Genomic DNA, 18,723 nt, shown 5'->3' on the forward strand with positions numbered 1-18,723 from the left:
CCCACAAACTCATTCTCTGGATACTGATCTGGCACTGTTCTCCAACCAGGGCTTGCATGCAGTCTGAGTACTAGTTTATAACTCAGTGTCCCACTCCTGATTTGCAACGGATATTGTCAGTGTTTTTTTCTTGGTTATCTATTTTCTACCTATTGAACTATTCTGTAAAGAGCTCCGATAGCCTTCTAGTCAAGTTTGCACTATATAAAACGTTATAAATAAATAGCGGCATAGCATGGGGATGCTCCGCAGATATGTTTTTTCAAGTGAACTAGCATAGAGCAAAAATCCAGCACTTCATAGCTGTGTTTTTGAGAGGTTAAAATGGGTTATATATTTATAGACTTGCAGTAGTTCACCTATATAGAATAAAGATCAAGTAGTATCATGTTTATGTACAACATTTTTAAGAACAACATGTTAACAGATCTGAGTCCACTAACTTTGCACACAGACATATAACAATTTGTGTAAACTCTTCAGAAGCCTCATGCTAATGTCTATTATTGAGTTGCCACTACCCTGTATATTGTAACACCCATTTGCCATGAATGTTGGATATTGTAACACCGGTTTGTCATGTACACATAATTTGCATTATGGGATATGGTTATGGGAATTAATATTTGATAAACTCTAATAGTTATGTTTACATTAAGCTTGCGATTCGAAATTATATTTAGGGCGAACATCATTCAGCAAAAACATTGACTTAACAAGCATAGGCCTTTCCCATTGTCTGTTAAGCATCTTTTTCTCTCGGAGTCTTTCTTCACCTTTCACCGCCCGGGGCACGTATACAATCATGTAACATTAGCATGCATTGACTAAAGAGCATCAGCGTCTTTGGCATCAGTCTTTAACGATTTCTAATGGGATTTTTTCGCTTGGCGCGACGTTACACCACGAGCGTAAACAGATCCGTAAGATGATCGTCATTTAGGCATGTGTATGCATTATAGATATTATTCCGCATATTCTAGGTTCCAATGTTTATTTTCTGTTATTTTCAGATTGTTTTGCAGCATTGAAATACTACAGAGGGCAACCCAGTACACGCCAGTTACCGGATATTTCTGGCATATTACAGGCCACAGCAGCCTGTTCAGAAGTCATAATTGATCACAAACTGTAGCGGCACGCATCATGCACTATAAATCAGCATAATTAAATTACACTGGATCACGTTTATCTGATCACGCTTCCTATTATCGCTCACACATGGCATGGTCTCTTCACTGACTGCTCAGGTTGCATGTTGGGAGAGAGTTCTCATACACACAATGACTTTTTACGCATTGGCTAAAGCAGCCCGATCATGCTAGCTATTTCAAAGGAGCCTCTGCCTTTACTTTATCTGATTTCGCACTAGTACACAATGTACTTTCTTTCACAGGATCTGTCTCTACAGAGGTTAGGCCTCACATTCCGATTCCCTACCATTCACATAGTCTGTCACTAGGATAGACCTGTACAATGAGTTAAATGACATACATCCAATGAGTAAATATGTATTATATTTTTGTGATTGCAGTGACCCCTGACGAAGGGTTTTTTAAGAGCCGAAATGCATTGTGTTTGTTTGAATGGACATTAACAAGAGAACAGTGCAACTTGTATGCTGGACTACACAAATGTGAAGTTAACATTTGTGAAAAGAACTCACCATCCACAATCAACTGAATTAAAGAAAGGATTTGTTTTTTTCACGCGTTTCATTGAATTATTCCATGTGGACTTCTGCATAATTTGTTTGATAAGATTACAAGGCAGCCCTAGGGCACAGTTTTTAACACAGTCTCTATGATACTGTTCTAGGTTTTTCACATTTATTTAGCATTGGGCTAGGGTGAAGCCCTTTCCATGGCGTCAACATAAAGCCCCTTTTAAGATATTTACTTACAAAAGTGTTAAACATTATTTTAAACTCAGATAATATAGAGTGCTTTACAACCAATTTCTTAATTACAATACAAAATTTAAAAAGGTGAGCATGCACATGGGCATTGTGTAATCCTGGTCGACATTATTCAGGGCTCTGCCTAGACAGACACAAATTGACACCCTAACAAACTAAAGTTTTAGAAAAAACAACGACACGTCCAGTCGCAACCACAAGATAGAGGAATTGTGGAAAGCATGTAAACTAAAAGAATTCATACTGCAAAAAAATATTTTCACTTTACACAAGAAAGAAATCCATCAGACCACAAACCAACTTACCTCGAGTAAAAGCAACATATTCTTTGTAATATTTTTTAAACAAAATTAACTCATTATCAGAGTTTGAACATAAATTTAGCTGCAATGCTACCGTGACCATTTATCTCTTACGATTAAACAAAACTGTTCCATTACCCATATACAACACAATCGTACTATGCTATCAAGCACTGTGGTTTTAGGAACACAAACCATGATGTCCGGCATGCCTGGTCATACACAATTAAACAAAACTCTTCAATGTAAGAATTATATTTAGATTTTAAATAGTGTAACATTGGTCATTCTCCCTAACCCCCAACAACTAACCAGGAAGCAACTGACCCCCATGCCTTACTTTTAGAAAGCTATGCTAAAAACCAACCTTCTCTCTTTTAAGTTGTTGAACTATCTTAATGTATTGCAGCAAACATTAGACACACATTATTTTAGACTTACTTTGGATCCACTGAACTCATGAGCTTTAGCAGTTGATCTGCTGCAAGTGACTAGAAAAACAGAAATCAAAGTTAGGTAATTTGAATTTAAGAAAGCAGGTATTAGTCAAGTGTGCATAGCTAATCATATTCAGCACAAGTTGTGGTATTTATCTATAGGTAGAATCAAGGAAAATCAGGTTGACAGGTTTATTTTGTCAACACTGAGAAGGAACTGGTAACTTTAATTTGTAACTGTCAACTGTAGCTTCTGTACAAATCCTAGGTGGCAACCCTGTCTTGATTTAACAGGCTGTGGCAGCAGTCAGAGTACAGGCAACCCAGTGCACTCTTAATGCATCCATTTCACATGTAATCAGAATAACAACGTGGACAAATATAATATTGCAATGTGTTAAGTGTGTGAACAGAGAGAAGATCACAAATTAACTGGGTGAAATTAAAGAATCTTGGTCAGAGACAACAAATGGAATAACAGATCCATTGCCCCCCCACCCAATCTCATCCAGGTGTCCTTTCACCCACCTTAAAACCTCCTATCCAACCAGCCCCTCTACCAGAAAACCAGGGCTATAGATCCTTTTAAAATAAACACACTTAAGTTTCTAGGCTAGAGAAGTATGGACCAGTACACTTGCAATATGAACAAGAGACATACTCTGATACCCACCTTGAACACCCACATAGCTGAACCAAGCATTCAGCAGTAATAGCCTGATTAACTCTTGGCATACAATTTGGCCTCTACAATATATATTCCATGAAATACTATACAAATCTCATATTATATAATGCAAGGAGCACACATAGCATTAGAAACTACCCCAAACACCCTACACAATCACTATCAACATGAGATTTCACCTACCGTATCTTGACCATTTATCTCTAACCAAAAAATCCCTAATCATCCTCTACATTTAGTGATCCAATGCTTATAATGCACTCGGTTTTGTCCATGACAACCCCCATGAGCAAATTTACTCAATCTTATCTTCAATACCATTGGTGGTGGTGGTGGTATTGGGAGGAGTGGGTGGGGAGCAGTTGGTTACTCCTAAAACATTAAACCAAACAAATCATTTTCACTGTCCAGTAGCCAACCAGATCCGGGTCACACATTCATCTCTCACCTCATCCCTCAGAATTTTCTTTTAACTTCTCGCACCGCCAAATCAGTTTCCAAAAATATGCCCTTTCCTCAAACAATCAGATTTGAAATTTCACTTTTCCAGACAAACCTTTTGCATCCCCCCCTTTCAAACAACTACCAATGCTTTACTCTGTATTTTTTTTTATTTACACCACAAACTCCGGAAAGCAAACACTATTATCTTGAAACTCCGCCTCTCTGAACAAATACAGGCCCATACGCCTTTCACACTGGCATCTAAAACAGCGCTGCGTTTTCTCCAGGGATAAAAACTCAAAGGCACATGCTAAATGTCTCTTAACTCCGCTTGAATTCCACCTCACACTCTTTAGACCACACAAATTGAACCACCATCCCAAGTAGTTTTCCAATCATAGCCTTTTTGCTGGCTCAATTGCTAATGAACACAGCATAGAATCCAATCATCCTGGAAAAGGCAAACACCTTTTTTGTGGGAGACAGAAACCTTTTAAGTGTTTGAACCAATGCCAATGTTGGAGTAACTCAATTTTTGGTTAGTAAGTGCCCATATTTTTCAATTACTCCTGGTTCTAATATACATTTTTTCTATTACAAAGCCTACCTTTTCAACTTTAAAGTAGCCAGGACCTTTTTTACTCTTTGATCATGCCCCAATGCAATCGGACTGCAAATTACAATACCATTCTAATAAAACTTAAACGCACAAGTTCTAGCCAACATATGCCCATCATGATCTGAAACACAGACAAAGCCAGCAAAGTTGATAGATTTAAGAGAAAAAGCATCAAAGGAAAACGAGAGCATTTATCAGTGAACATTGCTCAAGGTTGACTAGGACATGGGCGCAATTTCATGCGGACACACCAAGGAGGTTCACTCCAGTCAAAGATTCTGACTTAAGTCTCTGAACTGGAAGTCAAAATCTTCCAGGGGGGCAAGTCAACTGTCTGTTCCTAGCAAAGTCCCTTTGAAGACGGATAAGCGTTGAGTGAGTACCCGATAAAGCCACTGGTTTTGGCAGGAGAAGCTCAGAGCAGGAAATATGAATTTTCATGCCCAGAGAACTCCTCTCGTTGGCCAGATAGGTTTGGTGCCTTTGCCCGGTCCATATTTCTACCTTCAGACAATCTTTAGGGTTCCTCTAATGGGGCAAGGTAACAGGGAGTACTCGACAAGGTTGCACATAAGTTAGACAGGCTTGTCCAATGGGTCCACTTAAACGGAAGTGTGACCAACCAGATTTCCTCAACCAGCTAAGTCTTGGAAAGATTGACTTGGGTGGTTGGCGCCTGTCCTCTGGAAGTTCAAAACGTTTCTAATCCTAATTTTTTTGTGTGAAATTGCAGAATAAGTTCTTCTGGACACCACCAAGGTTTCCAAGACCTCAAGAAAGAGCACTTAGCGGTCTGGAGATTCTAGCAGAGGCCACCAGTATGGCCCAGTCCTCTTCCAGTTGCAATGGATTACACTAGGAATGAGACCTCTTGCAGCTCTGATGTTCCTGTAGAAACACAGATTTCACTAACCTGTGGGTGTAGAGCATAACAGACACTACCTAATGAGAGAGAAAAAGATCCTGGGGGCAACATAACCTACTTTGGCAGCACACCCTGTTACCCTGTTACCTTTACTACAAGCTGCCCACCCAGAATGTAGGAAGAATCTAAGATGTCACAGGACTTCTGCCCTTGGGAAAGCTTATGTGCCAGTTAAGAGTGTGCTGAGGGAAAAGAGTAGGGTAGGACCCTGAAGAGTAATGTTGTCTACTTAACACAAATCAAAAATTACTGGCGATTCACTGAGCGGTCTGGAATGTGAAAGTGTAAGGAGTGCCCTTTTTTTCCTGTCACCTGTAGGAAGCTGGCTCTGTATATACTATACCAAAATGAGGTATGGTGTGACGAGTCCAGTTGAACCCCAAAGGTAGGCAGAGGTAAAAGTAGGTAGCACCTTACTCTCGATTTGTGGTAGTGTGGGTGAGCAGTAATGCTTTATCAGAGGGTATTGTTAAGCATTTGCTGTACACAATCAGCACACTCAAAAACTGAACTCAGACCAATTTGTTGTGTATAAAAAAAAAAATATTTTGTTGTATTTTTTTCCTAGAACCAAGCGAGCCTGGTACAGGTAAGTGTAAATGGTACTTCTCAAGGCAGGTTGAACAATACAAGCAAGCTGACTGAAAAGGACTGTTACAGGTTTGTAAATGCTTTAATACAGTGGCAATCACGGTCACTTTACAGACTCCGTTCTGGGTTACTTTTTCTACTCAGTGTGATGTACCTAGATATCGCACTGGGACATTCCCTAGAGAAACGGTAAGTAAATCACTTTTAGTACATTTGCAGTTATGTTATGGTTTCATAACAACCAACTCCACGCTTAGATTTTATTTTATGAAAAACAGTAATTGATTTCCCAAGTTACCAGTTAACAGGTAAGTACTTTGTTGTGGGAGTTGGTATTCCAGGGATAGAACCAGGGTTCCCCCAGGGTCAAGGATGCACTCTTGAAACACCCACAGCAGCACTAGGGTAGCCGGGTACAGAGTGCTGAGGTCCAATGCTATCCAAAGGAAGCCTCCGGTTGGTGGCTGCTCACGAGCAGGACACAAGGTTGTGGGAGCAAAGCTCCTGGTGTTAGGTTCAGGGCAAAGGGGGATCAGTGTTAGCACACAAGGTGTACCCGCAGCAGTGGCTGGGTGCAGGGTGCTATTTTGGTGTTGGGTACCCAGTTGGTTTCAATGGGGATTCTCCGGTTTCAACAAAGACTGCAGGCTTGGGGACGAAGAACTTCTGGAGGTGACCACCGGTTGGACAGGTAAGGAATATGCTACTTACCAGTATGCATCTGTTCTTGGCATGTAGGGCTGCTGACATTCATATCTGTGCATAGATCGCCGCCTAGTGTTGGGTCCGGATGATTGCACATTGTTGTCCTGGAAGAGTCTTCGAAGTATCACGAGATAGGTGGCTCCTCCCTCGGACTACAGTGCGCATGGGCATCCTCTCCATCCTCAGATTGTTTTTCGCCATTGTGGCAGAGATGGAGTATAGTACAGTAAGAGATGTCCATGCAAAGAGTGAATGCTGCAGCTGTGACAGGCACCAGGGAGGTGGGTGGGCGATATGAATGTCAGCAGCCCTACATGCCAAGAACAGATGCATACTGGTAAGTAGCATATTCCGTTCGAGGCATGTGGGCTGATGAATTCATATCTGTGCATAGAATGTATAGCAGTATCTCCCTTAGCGTTGGCTACCTGTGTCAGCTGCAGTAGTCTGGAAAAGAGTTTTGAGAACAGCCTGTCCTACAGCAGCTTGCTGTTTTGAATGTACATCTACACAATAGTGTTTGGTAAATGTATGTGTGGTTGACCATGTGGCTGCTCTACAAATTTTGTGTAAAGGAATATTACCTAGAAAAGCCATGGATGCCCCTAGCTTGCGTGTGGAATGCGCCCTAGGGGGAACTGTTAAGGTGCGTTTTGCTTTTAAATAACATATTTGGATTCACTTAACGATCCATCTGGCTATACCCTATTTAGCAATAGGGTTGCCTTTGTGTTGCGGTGAGAAAGCAACAAACAACTGTTTTGTCTTACGAAATGTTTTAGTTCTGTCTATGTAGTATAGCAGAGCTCTCTTGACATCAAGAGTATGCAAGGCCCTTTCAGCTACTGTCTGCGGATTTTGAAAGAACACTGGCAGTTTTATGGTTTGATTTATATGGAAATGGGATACCACCTTTGGCATGAATTTAGGGTTTGTTTTGAGAACTACTCTATTTGCATGTACTTGAATGAATGGCTCTTGAATAGTTAGGGCTTGCAGCTCACTAACTTTTCGAAGCGAAGTAATAGCAATAAGGAAAGCCACCTTCCAAGTAAGAAATTGTAGTTCGCATGTGTAGTGGTTTAAAAGGTGGTCCCATAAGTCTGGTTAAAACAACGTTTAGATTCCAGACTGGTGAAGGTGGGTGTCTTGGAGGAATTACGCGTTTAAGTCCTTCCATAAACGCTTTAATTGCTGGCACCCTAAATAGTGAAAGGTGTTGCCTGTTTTGAAGATATGCTGCTAACGCAGCTAAATGTATCCTGATGGATGAGTAGGCTAAATTGCAACGTTGTAGGTGCAAGAGATAGCAAATAATGTTTTGAGTAGAAGCATCAAGTGGGTTAATGTCATTGTTGCTACAGTAAATGACGAAACGTTTCCACTTTGCTGCATAACATGCTCTGGTAGTGGGTTTTCTTGCCTCTTTGATAATATTCATGCAGTCTGGGGGCAAGTTTAGGTATCCAAATTCTATGACTTCAGGAGCCAGATCGCCAGGTTCAGCTGTTGCGGGTCTGGGTGTTGGATTTCTCCATGGCTCTGACTTAGAAGATTGGGTGTGAGTCGCAGTCTTTGATGAGGTACTACTGACAGTTCTAGGAACGTCGTGTACCATGGTTGCCTTGCCCATGTGGGAGCAACTAGGATCAGTGTCAGCGAATGTTGGCGCATTTTGCGTGCCACCAGCGGTATTAATGGAGCTGGGGGAAAGCGTACGCAAATTTGCCTGACCAGTTCATCCATATCGCATTGCCCTGCGACTGCGGATGTGGGAATCTGGCGGCAAAGTACTGGCATTTTGCGTTTTCGCTTGTGGCAAACAGATCTATCTCCGGGTGTCCCCACCTCCGGAAGAATGGTTGGAGCACTTTGGGGTGAATTTCCCATACGTGCATCTGTTGGCTGTGCCTGCTGAGCAGGTCGGCTACTTGATTGTCCTTGCCTGGGAGGTGTTCTGCCATGAGAAACATGTTCCTCTGAATGGCCCATGTCCACATTGCTTGAGCTAGGTGCGATAGCTGTGGTGAGTGTGTTCCTCCCTGTTTTTGAATGTAATACATAACGGTCATGTTGTCCGTTCGGATCAACACAGCTTTGTTGCATAAGTGTGTCTTGAAAGCTTTTAGGGCTAGGAAGACCGCCATCAACTCCAGAAGGTTGATATGCATTTTTTTTTGCTGTACAGTCCAGAGTCCCTGTACTGTGTAGTGTAGGACATGGGCTCCCCATCCTGTCAGGGATGCGTCCACAGTTATCACTATTTGTGGGACAGGCTCTTGGAACAGTCATCTCTTGCAAAGGTTTTGTGGATTCCACCAATGCAGAGAGTTGTATGCCCGACTGGTCACCAACACTAGGTCCTTTAATTGCCCGTGAGCCTGGTTCCACTGCCTTGCAAGGCATTCTTGGAGCGGACGCATATGTAGCCTGGCATGAGGGACTATGAAGATGCAGGAGGCCATCATGCCTATTAGTTGCATTAACACTCGAGCTGGTAGTAAGTGTTGGGGTCTGAATTTTTGGATCAACGTTTGCATTCCCTTGATCCGTGCTGCGTTGGGATATGCTTTTGCTGCCAGTGTATCTATTGTTGCTCCCAGGTACTGTTGGACGTGGGAGGGTTGCAGATGTGATTTTGGGTAGTTTAGTGAGAATCCTAAACTGTGCAGGAGATGTATTGTTTTTGACATGTGGTTGGCACATTGCTGGGCTGATGGCGCGTGTATTAGCCAATCGTCCAGATAAGGGTACACATGGATGTGTTGTCTTCTGAGATATACTGCCACTGTAGCTAGACATTTGGTGAACACTCTTGGAGCTGTTGTGACACCAAATGGTAGGACTTTGAACTGGTAGTGCTGTCCCTGAATGGTGAACCTTAGATACTTTCTGTGAGCAGGATGTATTGGTATATGAAAGTATGCGTCTTGGAGGTCTAGAGTTGCTAGGAAGTCTCCCTGGCGAAGCAATGGTAAGACTTGCTGGAGAGTGAGCATATGGAAATGCTCCGACAAAATTTACAGGTTGAGAGCCCTGAGGTCCAATATTGATCTGAGGGACCCGTACTTCTTTGGAATAAGGAAGTATAGGGAGTATACTCCTGTTCCCTGATGTTGTGGGACTGGTTCTATGGCCCCCTTTTGCAGCATACTGATGACCTCTTGCTGTAGCAGCGTTATATTTTCCTGTGACATTGGACGGTGCACGGGTGGTATGTTGGGTGGTGGTGAGGTGAGTTCGAGGCAATAGCCATTCTTCCCCCGACCGGTGTTATATGGTCTGGGGGTAGTGTCAAGAAGTCACTGTTTGGTGTTAGTGGAGGATCTATTTGCATTGCCTCCACGACCTCTTCCCTTGGTATTATTTCCTCTGTATCCACCCCTGTTGGTGTTTTTGTTGTATGTGGATTGTGTGTTACTCTTGTAGGTGGAGGATTGCTGTGATGTACTACTTCGCGCTCCTCCTCTATAATTGGAGCGACAAAATGAGCCCCGGTGTTGTTGGGACTGGAGAGCTCCCATAGACTTCGCTGTTTCCGCATCCTTTTTCATTTTGTCCAGAATTGAGTCAACTGCTGGACCAAACAAAAAGTCTGGGTTGATGGGCTGATTAAGAATTGTGGATTGTACTTCATTGTTAAAGCCTGATATGCGAAGCCATGCGTGGCGCCTTAGCAGCACGCTTGTATTGATGATCTGGCAGCTGTGTCTGACGCGTCTAGTGCACATTTAATTGAGGCATTGGTGATGAGCTTTCCCTCTTGTATAAGTTCATCTGTTTGTAAGGATCAGGTAAGTGTTGGAGAATTTCTTCTAAGCTTTCGTAGTGCGCGCCCTGTCATATCTGGCCAGCAAGGCCTGTGTATTGGCTATTCTCCACGAGTTTGCTGCTTGAGCTGCCACTCTCTTGCCGGACGCCTCAAAGATTTTTGACTTCTTGTCTGGAGGAGCAGCCTCCCCAGTAGTCTGTGAATTTGCACGTTTACGTGCGTTGGACACCACTAGGGAGTCCAGGCGTAGTTGCCCCCTGATGTATGTAGGATCTATAGGTGCAGCCCTAGATTTCTTTTCAAATCTAGGGTTTATGACCCGTGCCCTAGCAGTGTCTTTAAAAACGTCACTTGCGTGCTTTTAAGACGCCCTTCAAAATGGGGAGTGTTTTAACATGTCTTTCAGATGTTGTCAGTGTATCAAAGAGGAAGTCTTCAATAGCATCAGAGTGCATATCTACATTATGGTAGGTTGCTGCTCTATCTAGTAGTGAATTAAAGGCTACAGTATCTTCTGTGGGTGATGGCGTTGTAGGGTATACTGCAGGCTCTGTAATGGGCAGAATCCTTTCATTGTCTGGTTCTCCTCTCCCACCCCATGTCTGAGTTGGGGTCTCCAATTGGGTTTTGTAGATAACCAAACTCCACATCAGCATCCTGATCTTCATCTGGGTTGTAGTCAGAGCGTGTAGGTGATGTTGGGGCATATGGAGTGGTAGCCATAGCTGGTTCAAAGAATATAGGAGAGGTAGCACAGTCTCTTCTTCTTTAGTGGAATTTTAGAAAAGTCTTCAGTTGTCGGAGGTCTTTTCTTTTTTGTGTATACAGTCACTTTACCAGTTTTTGGGTCAATATACAGTTTTGACTGGTTTTCTGTGGAGGGATCTGGATGAAGAATCTCTTCTTCCACAGTGTTTTGCCTTGGTACTGTAGCCTTTGATTTGTCTTTGTTTGGGTCGATACCTTTCTTGGGTTCGACCATTTTTGGTGGTTGGATCGTTTTTTGATGTTTTTCGACGACTTTTGTTGGTTGAACGTCTTTGGCTGGCTTCACCACCTTTTTCGGACCAAGCGGTTTTGGTCGGTTCGACAGTGTCTTTGGGTGTTTTCGGAGCCTGCGGTTTCGGCTAGATGTCCATTTTGGGGTCGATGGGCTTCGGCTCGACCGATTTACTTTTGTCCACCTTAGGTTTCGCTTTCAGTTCGACGGTAGTTTTGGGCGTAGGCCTTGTGCTTTCGTCAACCGTTTTTTTCCCCTTGTCGATACTGGAGGCTGCTTTGCTCGATTAGACAGGCTTTGTCTTGGGGGTCGATTCGACGTGCTTTTGTGGTGGTGTCGATTCAAGGTGTTTTGGCCTCGAGGTTGACTCGACGGCTTTGGGCTTCGATGTCGACTCGACGGTTTTTGGCTTCGAAGGTTGTATTGGAACTGTGGCCTTCGGGTCGACGCCCTTCGGCTTAATGACCTTCGGTTCGACGACGTTCGGTCCAAAGACGGTATTGTCGACGACTTTCGGTTTCGATGGAACCGGTGTTGTATGTCGTGTCTCAGAGGGCTCTTTGTGTGTGTTCTTAGCCGGGCGGTATGGCGGGGCTGTAGAACGAGGATGTTGATCTTGGCTAAGGCCTGCTGGCGATGCCTCGACCCGAGCCTCTGATATCGGTGTAGTGTCTATATGGGGCGGTGTACTCACGGTTCGCCCTTCGTCGTCATCGGAGTCGTCTTCAACCGCTACGATGTCCTGATCGTATTCCTCGAGATCAACGATTAGTTCCTCTGCCTCGAGGTAATATTCGGAGTCGTGCTCCAAGTATTGTTCTTCGTCTTGATCCGAGTCTTCGGCGCTATCTAGGTCTTCCTCATCGAAGAAGATATTATCGGGCTCAGGCGCCGACGCCTGCATCTCTTGCCTCGCCGCCCATCGATTCCGGATCGTCTTTTTCGACCGGAACTGGGCACAGGCTATGCAGCTATCTTCGTTGTGATCTGAAGATAGGCATTTGTTGCACACTGGATGCTTATCTGTGTGCGGGAACTTGGAGTTGCACTGCGGGCAGTACTTGAATGGACTTCGTTCCATCGACGGTCGGTCCACGTGGTGTCGAGAAGGCCTCACGGCCCGATTCGACGACCGGAGTGCAACAGATGTTCAAAAAGTGTATCGTACCGAGCGCTTAACAATACCGACGGATCCGAAGGCCTTTTGGCCTTTAGAAAAGTTTTTGTTGATTCCGAACTTGGAGTGCTGGAAAGTACATCCGAACCCAATGGCGGAAAAACCAATCCGAGGATGGAGAGGATGCCCATGCGCACTGTAGTCCGAGGGAGGAGCCACCTATCTCGTGATACTTCGAAGACTCTTCCAGGACAACAATGTGCAATCATCCGGACCCAACACTAGGCGGCGATCTATGCACAGATATGAATGCAGCAGCCCACATGCCTCGAACATTGGGATGTCTGGGAATGCTGGGACACCGTTGGTTGGGCACCCACAGGCAGTGGGACTTCGGGTGCAGGGGTGTCTTTAGGCGTCTGGTTTTCTTACTAGGTCCGGTCGCGGTCGGGGAGATCCTCCCGAAAGAGGCTGCAGGCTTCGCTGGGAGATTAGAGGCAGGTCAGAGATCACCAGATCTCAGGTCAGGATTGCCGGGGAGACCTCCTCACTGGTTTTCCCGCCAACTCTCCTGCTCAAAGTGGGGGTCAGAACCAGTGGGGGCCAGTTGCTGGAAGCAGCAAAGGCCTGGAGTAGCTCACAAAGGTGGCATGACTTTGAAGCTTTTCCTTCATGGACCCTGCCCATCCCGGGGGAGGAGGGGGAGGCTTGGCACCTCGTCCCAGGATGTGCTTGGTTTCAGACCCCTGAGAGCAGCAGGCTCTCGACCCAAGGGTCCAGAAACATGTCTGGTAGTCGCAGCAGGCGAGCAGCCACTCAGGCTGGACACTACACTAGTATTAGGTCGTCTTTCAGAGGCATCTTTAAGATGCCCTCTGAGAGCATTTTTTATTAAATACCACACTGGCATCAGTGTGGGTTTAATGTGCTGAGATGTTTGATACCAAACTTCCCAGTTTTCAGTAAAGCCATTATGATGCTGGAGTTCGTAATGACAAACTCCCAGCACCATGTACTCTAAATGGCATTACTGTACTTACAATGTCTAAGAATTGGCTTAGACACTGTAGGGGTACAGGGATCATGCACCTGTACCCTCACCACTGGTATAGTGCACCCCGCTAGTGTCCTCTTGCTGCATGGTTGCCGCCACTTTTTGCTGAATTGCGGATGTGCTTTGACTCAGTGTGCCCTAGGCTCCTGCTAACCAGGTAGCCATGCCCAGGGCCTATGTTCTTTCCCTAAAACTGCATTGAAGCCAAACCCCACTTGGCATCTCTGGCCACAGGCCAACACTGGTAAATGGTACACACAGAACCTCATTTCTCTCTTTCTACCCTGGAAATTAGGTTTGGTGACTAGAACCACTGGGATGGCCCTGGGGCGGGTTGAATAACCTTTAACTCCAGCATCTTGCTCACTTCAGCTCTGATGTTTTCCTTGATCAGAGTGTTGATCGATTTAGTTCATGACAGGTGCCCTGTCACCAGTGTCCACATCATGGGTACACTAGTTTGTCTGGGAGAAGAGCTTAGCATACTGTGAGAAAGTGCCATCTTTCTTGCATTGGTATGCCCCCACTTTCCTCTGAATTGCTGATGTGCTTTGACTGAGTGTGCCCTGGCCTCCTGCCAACCAGGTACCCATGGCCTGTGTTCCTTCCCTAAAGCTGTATTGAAAAGAAAAAAAACAATTAGCATCTCTGCCCACCTATCAGCCCCTAGTAAATGGTACCCTAGGTTTTCAAGGCCTGGTGACCAGAGAAGACCCCTAAGGGCTGCATCACTTATTGTGCCACCATTAGGGGCCCTGTACTCTGACACCCACACACTGCCTTTGCAGGCTGAGTGGCTAAGTACAGAAATTAACAGAGAGTCGACATGGTACACATCCCTGTGTGCCATGCCCACAGAACCCACTGCCCTGGCATACTTTAGTCAACCCTCTAGCTGGGTGCCCTATGCCAGTGGTGTAGGTACAGGTGCACGAGCCCATTCCTGGGCACTGTGTGCAGTGATGCCATTAAGAGTATATGGTGCTGGGAGGTTGTCATTACGAACTCCACAGCACCATAATGGCTACACTGGAGACTGACAAGTTTGGTACCAAACTTCTCAGCACATTACACCTGCACTGATGCAAGTGTGGGATTTAATGTAAAATGCACCAGAGGGCATCTTAGAGATTCCCCCTGAAAACCTAACCTACAATCCACGTCTGTTCTGAGTGGCTGCAGAGGCTGCCACCCAGCAGGCATGTTGCTGGATGCCTGGCCGGAGAGCCCCACCCGCTCTGCTGGGCCTGCAACAATGCACATTCTGGTAGAGGTGCTAGGTCTCCTCCCCCAGGATGGGCAGGGGGAAGCTTCAAAGGCATGCCGCCTCTGTGAGCTTCTCCAGACCATTTGCTGTGCTCAGCAACTGGCCCCCACCAGTTCCAACCCCCACTCTGGCGGGAAGACTGGCAGGAAACTCTACGTCAGGAAGGGGGGTGTGCCACAGCCTCACCCCTCAGGTGGGAGAGGCGAGGTGAAGCACGACCCCGGACATCTTTAAGATGGGGAGCCCAGCCCAATCACAGCTAGGCTCCTGCCCCCCTCCCACAGGAGAGGAGCAGACTAGGGGGTGTACCCACCCCAGGGACCTATTGGTCCCTGCCCTAGTCCTACCTGTAACGCCCTAAAATTTTGTATTTAGGGGTACCCTGAACCTTCCTTCTTCAGATCCTGATAAGAAAAGAAGAAAGAAGATCAAGAAGACGACCCGCCGTGAAGTTGCTAACAGGACGACACCCACTGACTTGGCCCCAGCCCTACCGGCCTGTCATTCCTGGAACCTGCTCCTGCTTAATCCTGGCGACTCCTGCCCACTCTGCACCCGCCGAGGCCGGCCCGTGCCCGAGTGACGTCCCCCCGGCGACTGGGACCCGAAATCCAGTGCCGAAAGACCCTCCTCGACGAATCAGACGACCCCTGCAGCCTCAGAACCAGGGACACCACCAACCGCGACCAGCCGAGGGTAAGATTCCCGACCCCAAAAGACAACCGTGCACCCGGCTCCCTGCAGCCCCCTGTGCCTGCCTTTGGGGTACTTCTCCAAGATCCCAACTTACCTCTCGAATTGGTGGTTGCACCTGAAGAATCACCGTCCGAGAGTCTGCAGCCTTTGTTACCTTTTTACTTTCTCCATTGAATAACATTGAGCGCCCGACGGCTCTAAAGCACCCTGCACCCAGCCGCCCGAGTGCCTCTGGCCGTGCACCTTGTGTCCTATCCTACTTCCCCATTTGCCCTAAGCAAGTGAGCAAGTGACCAGGAGCCCAGCTGCCACAGCCGCGTGGCCTGCTAGCCAGCAGCCACCAACCGGAGGCCCCTGCCCCTCATTGGATAACATTGGGCCTAACTGCCTCTGCACCCGGCCGACCCTGTGCCGCTGAGGTTGAACCAACTGTACCTACCTGACCCTGGGGGACCCCGAAGTCTATGCCCAGAACCCAACTTCCCCAGTCGAGTACTCACCTGGAAACCGGTAATTCACTTACATGCCATTGGATAACATTGACTGGTTTGACTCGAAAAATCTTTTAAGTGTGAAGTTTTGAAAACTTAAAATATTCGCATAAAATCAACCGAATTCCGAAGTACTCACCTGTGATCAGGAGAGAACCCAGTACTGCATCTTGTAGCCCAGTACTGAACCGCAAAAGTAATCCTAGTCGGGTTTACTATTAACTTGAATTTTCTCCATAGGAATCTACTAGAGAATAGCGGAAGCAAGATTGGAACAAGCCACATTAGATCAGAACGAATACAATGAGCGGGTATTGGAAGCAACGATAGCAAGAGCAGAAGCTGTAATGGGGGTGGCAATTAAGGCTGCTAGATTATATGATACACAGAGAGAAAGGTGCTACGAATTTAGTGAAAAGATAGGACATACCTTAGCAGCACGTACAAGACAAAGGGTGGCCAAGGGAGAGATTAAGGAAATAAAAGACAACACTGGGCGTTTAATCACGGATGAGAAGGGGATAGCAGAGGTATTTAGGGAGTTTTACAGCAAGCTATACAAGGAAGATCAAGTACGGGACAGGGGGGAAATATCGGACTACCTACAGAATATCCCCGGCAAGGTTTTAAATAGGGAGGATAGAGAGTTTCTTGATGCTGACCTGAGAGACGAGGAGATTAATGAGGCTATATTGGGTTTACCAAAGGGGAAAGCAGCAGGTCCAGACTTGATACCAGGAGAGTTTTATAAGGTATTCCTGCACTCAATATTTAAAGATTTAGCAAGAACATTTAGGGGGGTGCAACATGGCCAGGCAATACCGGCAAGTTGGGCTGGGGCGGACATCGTAATAATACTTAAAAAAGGAAAGGATGCAACAGAACCAGTGTCGTACCGCCCCATAACATTAATTAACGCAGACACCAAAATATTCTCGAAAATACAGGCAGATAGATTCGCTAAGATAATAACCCAATTAGTTAGCACTAATCAACATGGCTTTATACCACAAAGGGGCACTACACTTCATATCAGGAAAATGATAACACTCTTTGATGTTCAGGAAGTAGAAGGGAAACCTATAGCGGCCATGTTATTGGACGCAGAAAAAGCCTTTGACATGGGAGTACCTGTGGGCGGTTTTAAGAAGGGGAGGGGTAGGTGAGGTTTTTGTCAAAGTCATTCAATCACTCTATACGAACCCTACTGCCTGTGTTAGGGTGAACTCTGGCCGTACTAGACCCCTGGATATTACAAGGGGCACTCGGCAAGGATGCCCTTGTTCGCCCCTATTATTTGCTATGTACATTGACCCCTTGATATTGAGGTTAGAGCAGAACGATCGAATTAATCCAATAAACACTAGCAGGGGAGACATTAAGGTTCTAGCATATGCAGATGACATTGCGGTCATTACACCTAGCCCAATAGATGCAATAAGGGAAATAGAATTAGAGGCAGATCGGTTCGGAAGAATAGCAGGGTATGCTCTGAACAAAAGCAAGTCACAAATCATAAAGAACGTTTACACAATATGTACAGATGCACGGGTGGTTGATGAGGGGATGTATTTAGGTGTTACGATCACGGCTGAACTGGAAAAATTGGTGGAAATTAACATTAATCCCATTATTACAAAAGCAAAGAAAGATCTGGATAGGGTAAATAATTTACATATGTCCATAGTAGGTAGAGTAAACTACGTAAAAATGAACTTGTTGCCGAAATTTCTGTATTTATTTAGAACAATTCCGCTGTTTTTTAGTATGAGTTGGTTTAATAAGCTGGAGACTATGGTAAATCGATTTGTTTGGTCCCAGGGGAAGACGAGAAGAGCATTGAAGTACATGTCATTACCACGAGACAGGGGGGGATGGGCGTTGCCAGATTTCAAAATGTATTACTGGGCGGCAGCATTACAGCAGATGACGGGTTTATTGGGAGGTGCGGAGGGGGAAATTGAGATTCCTACGGGGTCAACAGAGGTGTATGGGATAATACTTGGCGGGGAGACAAACAATGCTTTCCTTAGATACTCGGAGCCAAGCTATTTTAAGCGGACCAGGTTCAAGACACTAGAAGCTGCTGGTAAAATATGGAAAGCATTCAAGAAAAGTTTTGGCTTGGGAAGACTTCATGCACACACTAGATTAATGGAGGATCCAATGCTGCCCACAGAAATATTTGCGGATGCTATATTTAAGGAATGGGTTCGTTTGGGAATTAAGAATTTGGGGGATCTAATAGGGGAGGCAGGGGTAAGGCAATTCACAGAAATCCAGCAGGAATTTGGTGTTAGCAATAGGACTTTTTTTTAAATATTTACAACTAAGAAGCTTTCTAGGTAATAAACGAGGAGGACCAATGGGTTTTAAAGCAAATCCGATAATACAGATGGTTGAGGGGGGCCAATCTTGCTCAATTAAAAGGTTGTATGCTGAACTAATAGAACATCGAGGGGATGACCTTGAAAAATATGAGACCAAATGGAGGGAAGCAATAGGAGCAACAGAGGGCGTATTCTTAAGGTCACTAAGATTAGGACGGGAAACCCTGTGTTCAGCGGCATTGCAGGCACAACGCTATAAGACGCTATACAAACTCTACTACACACCAGTTAGAATTGCCCAGTGGGGAGGAACACAGGGGGTTAGGTGCCCTAGGTGCGATAGTACGGAGGCAGATATAGTGCATAT

The 18,723-nt window shown here is 45.4% G+C and overlaps 1 protein-coding gene across 4 annotated transcripts in view; it reads right to left on the reverse strand.

The window, feature by feature from the left end:
* Positions 1-18,723, reverse strand: part of SRSF11 (serine and arginine rich splicing factor 11) — a 223,375-nt gene that overhangs the window by 163,256 nt on the left and 41,396 nt on the right. For all 4 annotated transcript variants that reach the window (XM_078668774.1, XM_078668766.1, XM_078668758.1 and 1 more), the window contains exon 5: positions 2,662-2,711. In XM_078668774.1, the coding sequence (XP_078524900.1) occupies positions 2,662-2,711 (50 nt within the window). The remainder of the gene's footprint in view (positions 1-2,661; positions 2,712-18,723) is intronic.

Source organism: Lissotriton helveticus, chromosome 1_2 (genome assembly GCF_964261635.1).
Source record: "Lissotriton helveticus chromosome 1_2, aLisHel1.1, whole genome shotgun sequence".
In the NCBI taxonomy this organism is placed as follows: Eukaryota; Metazoa; Chordata; class Amphibia; order Caudata; family Salamandridae; genus Lissotriton; species Lissotriton helveticus.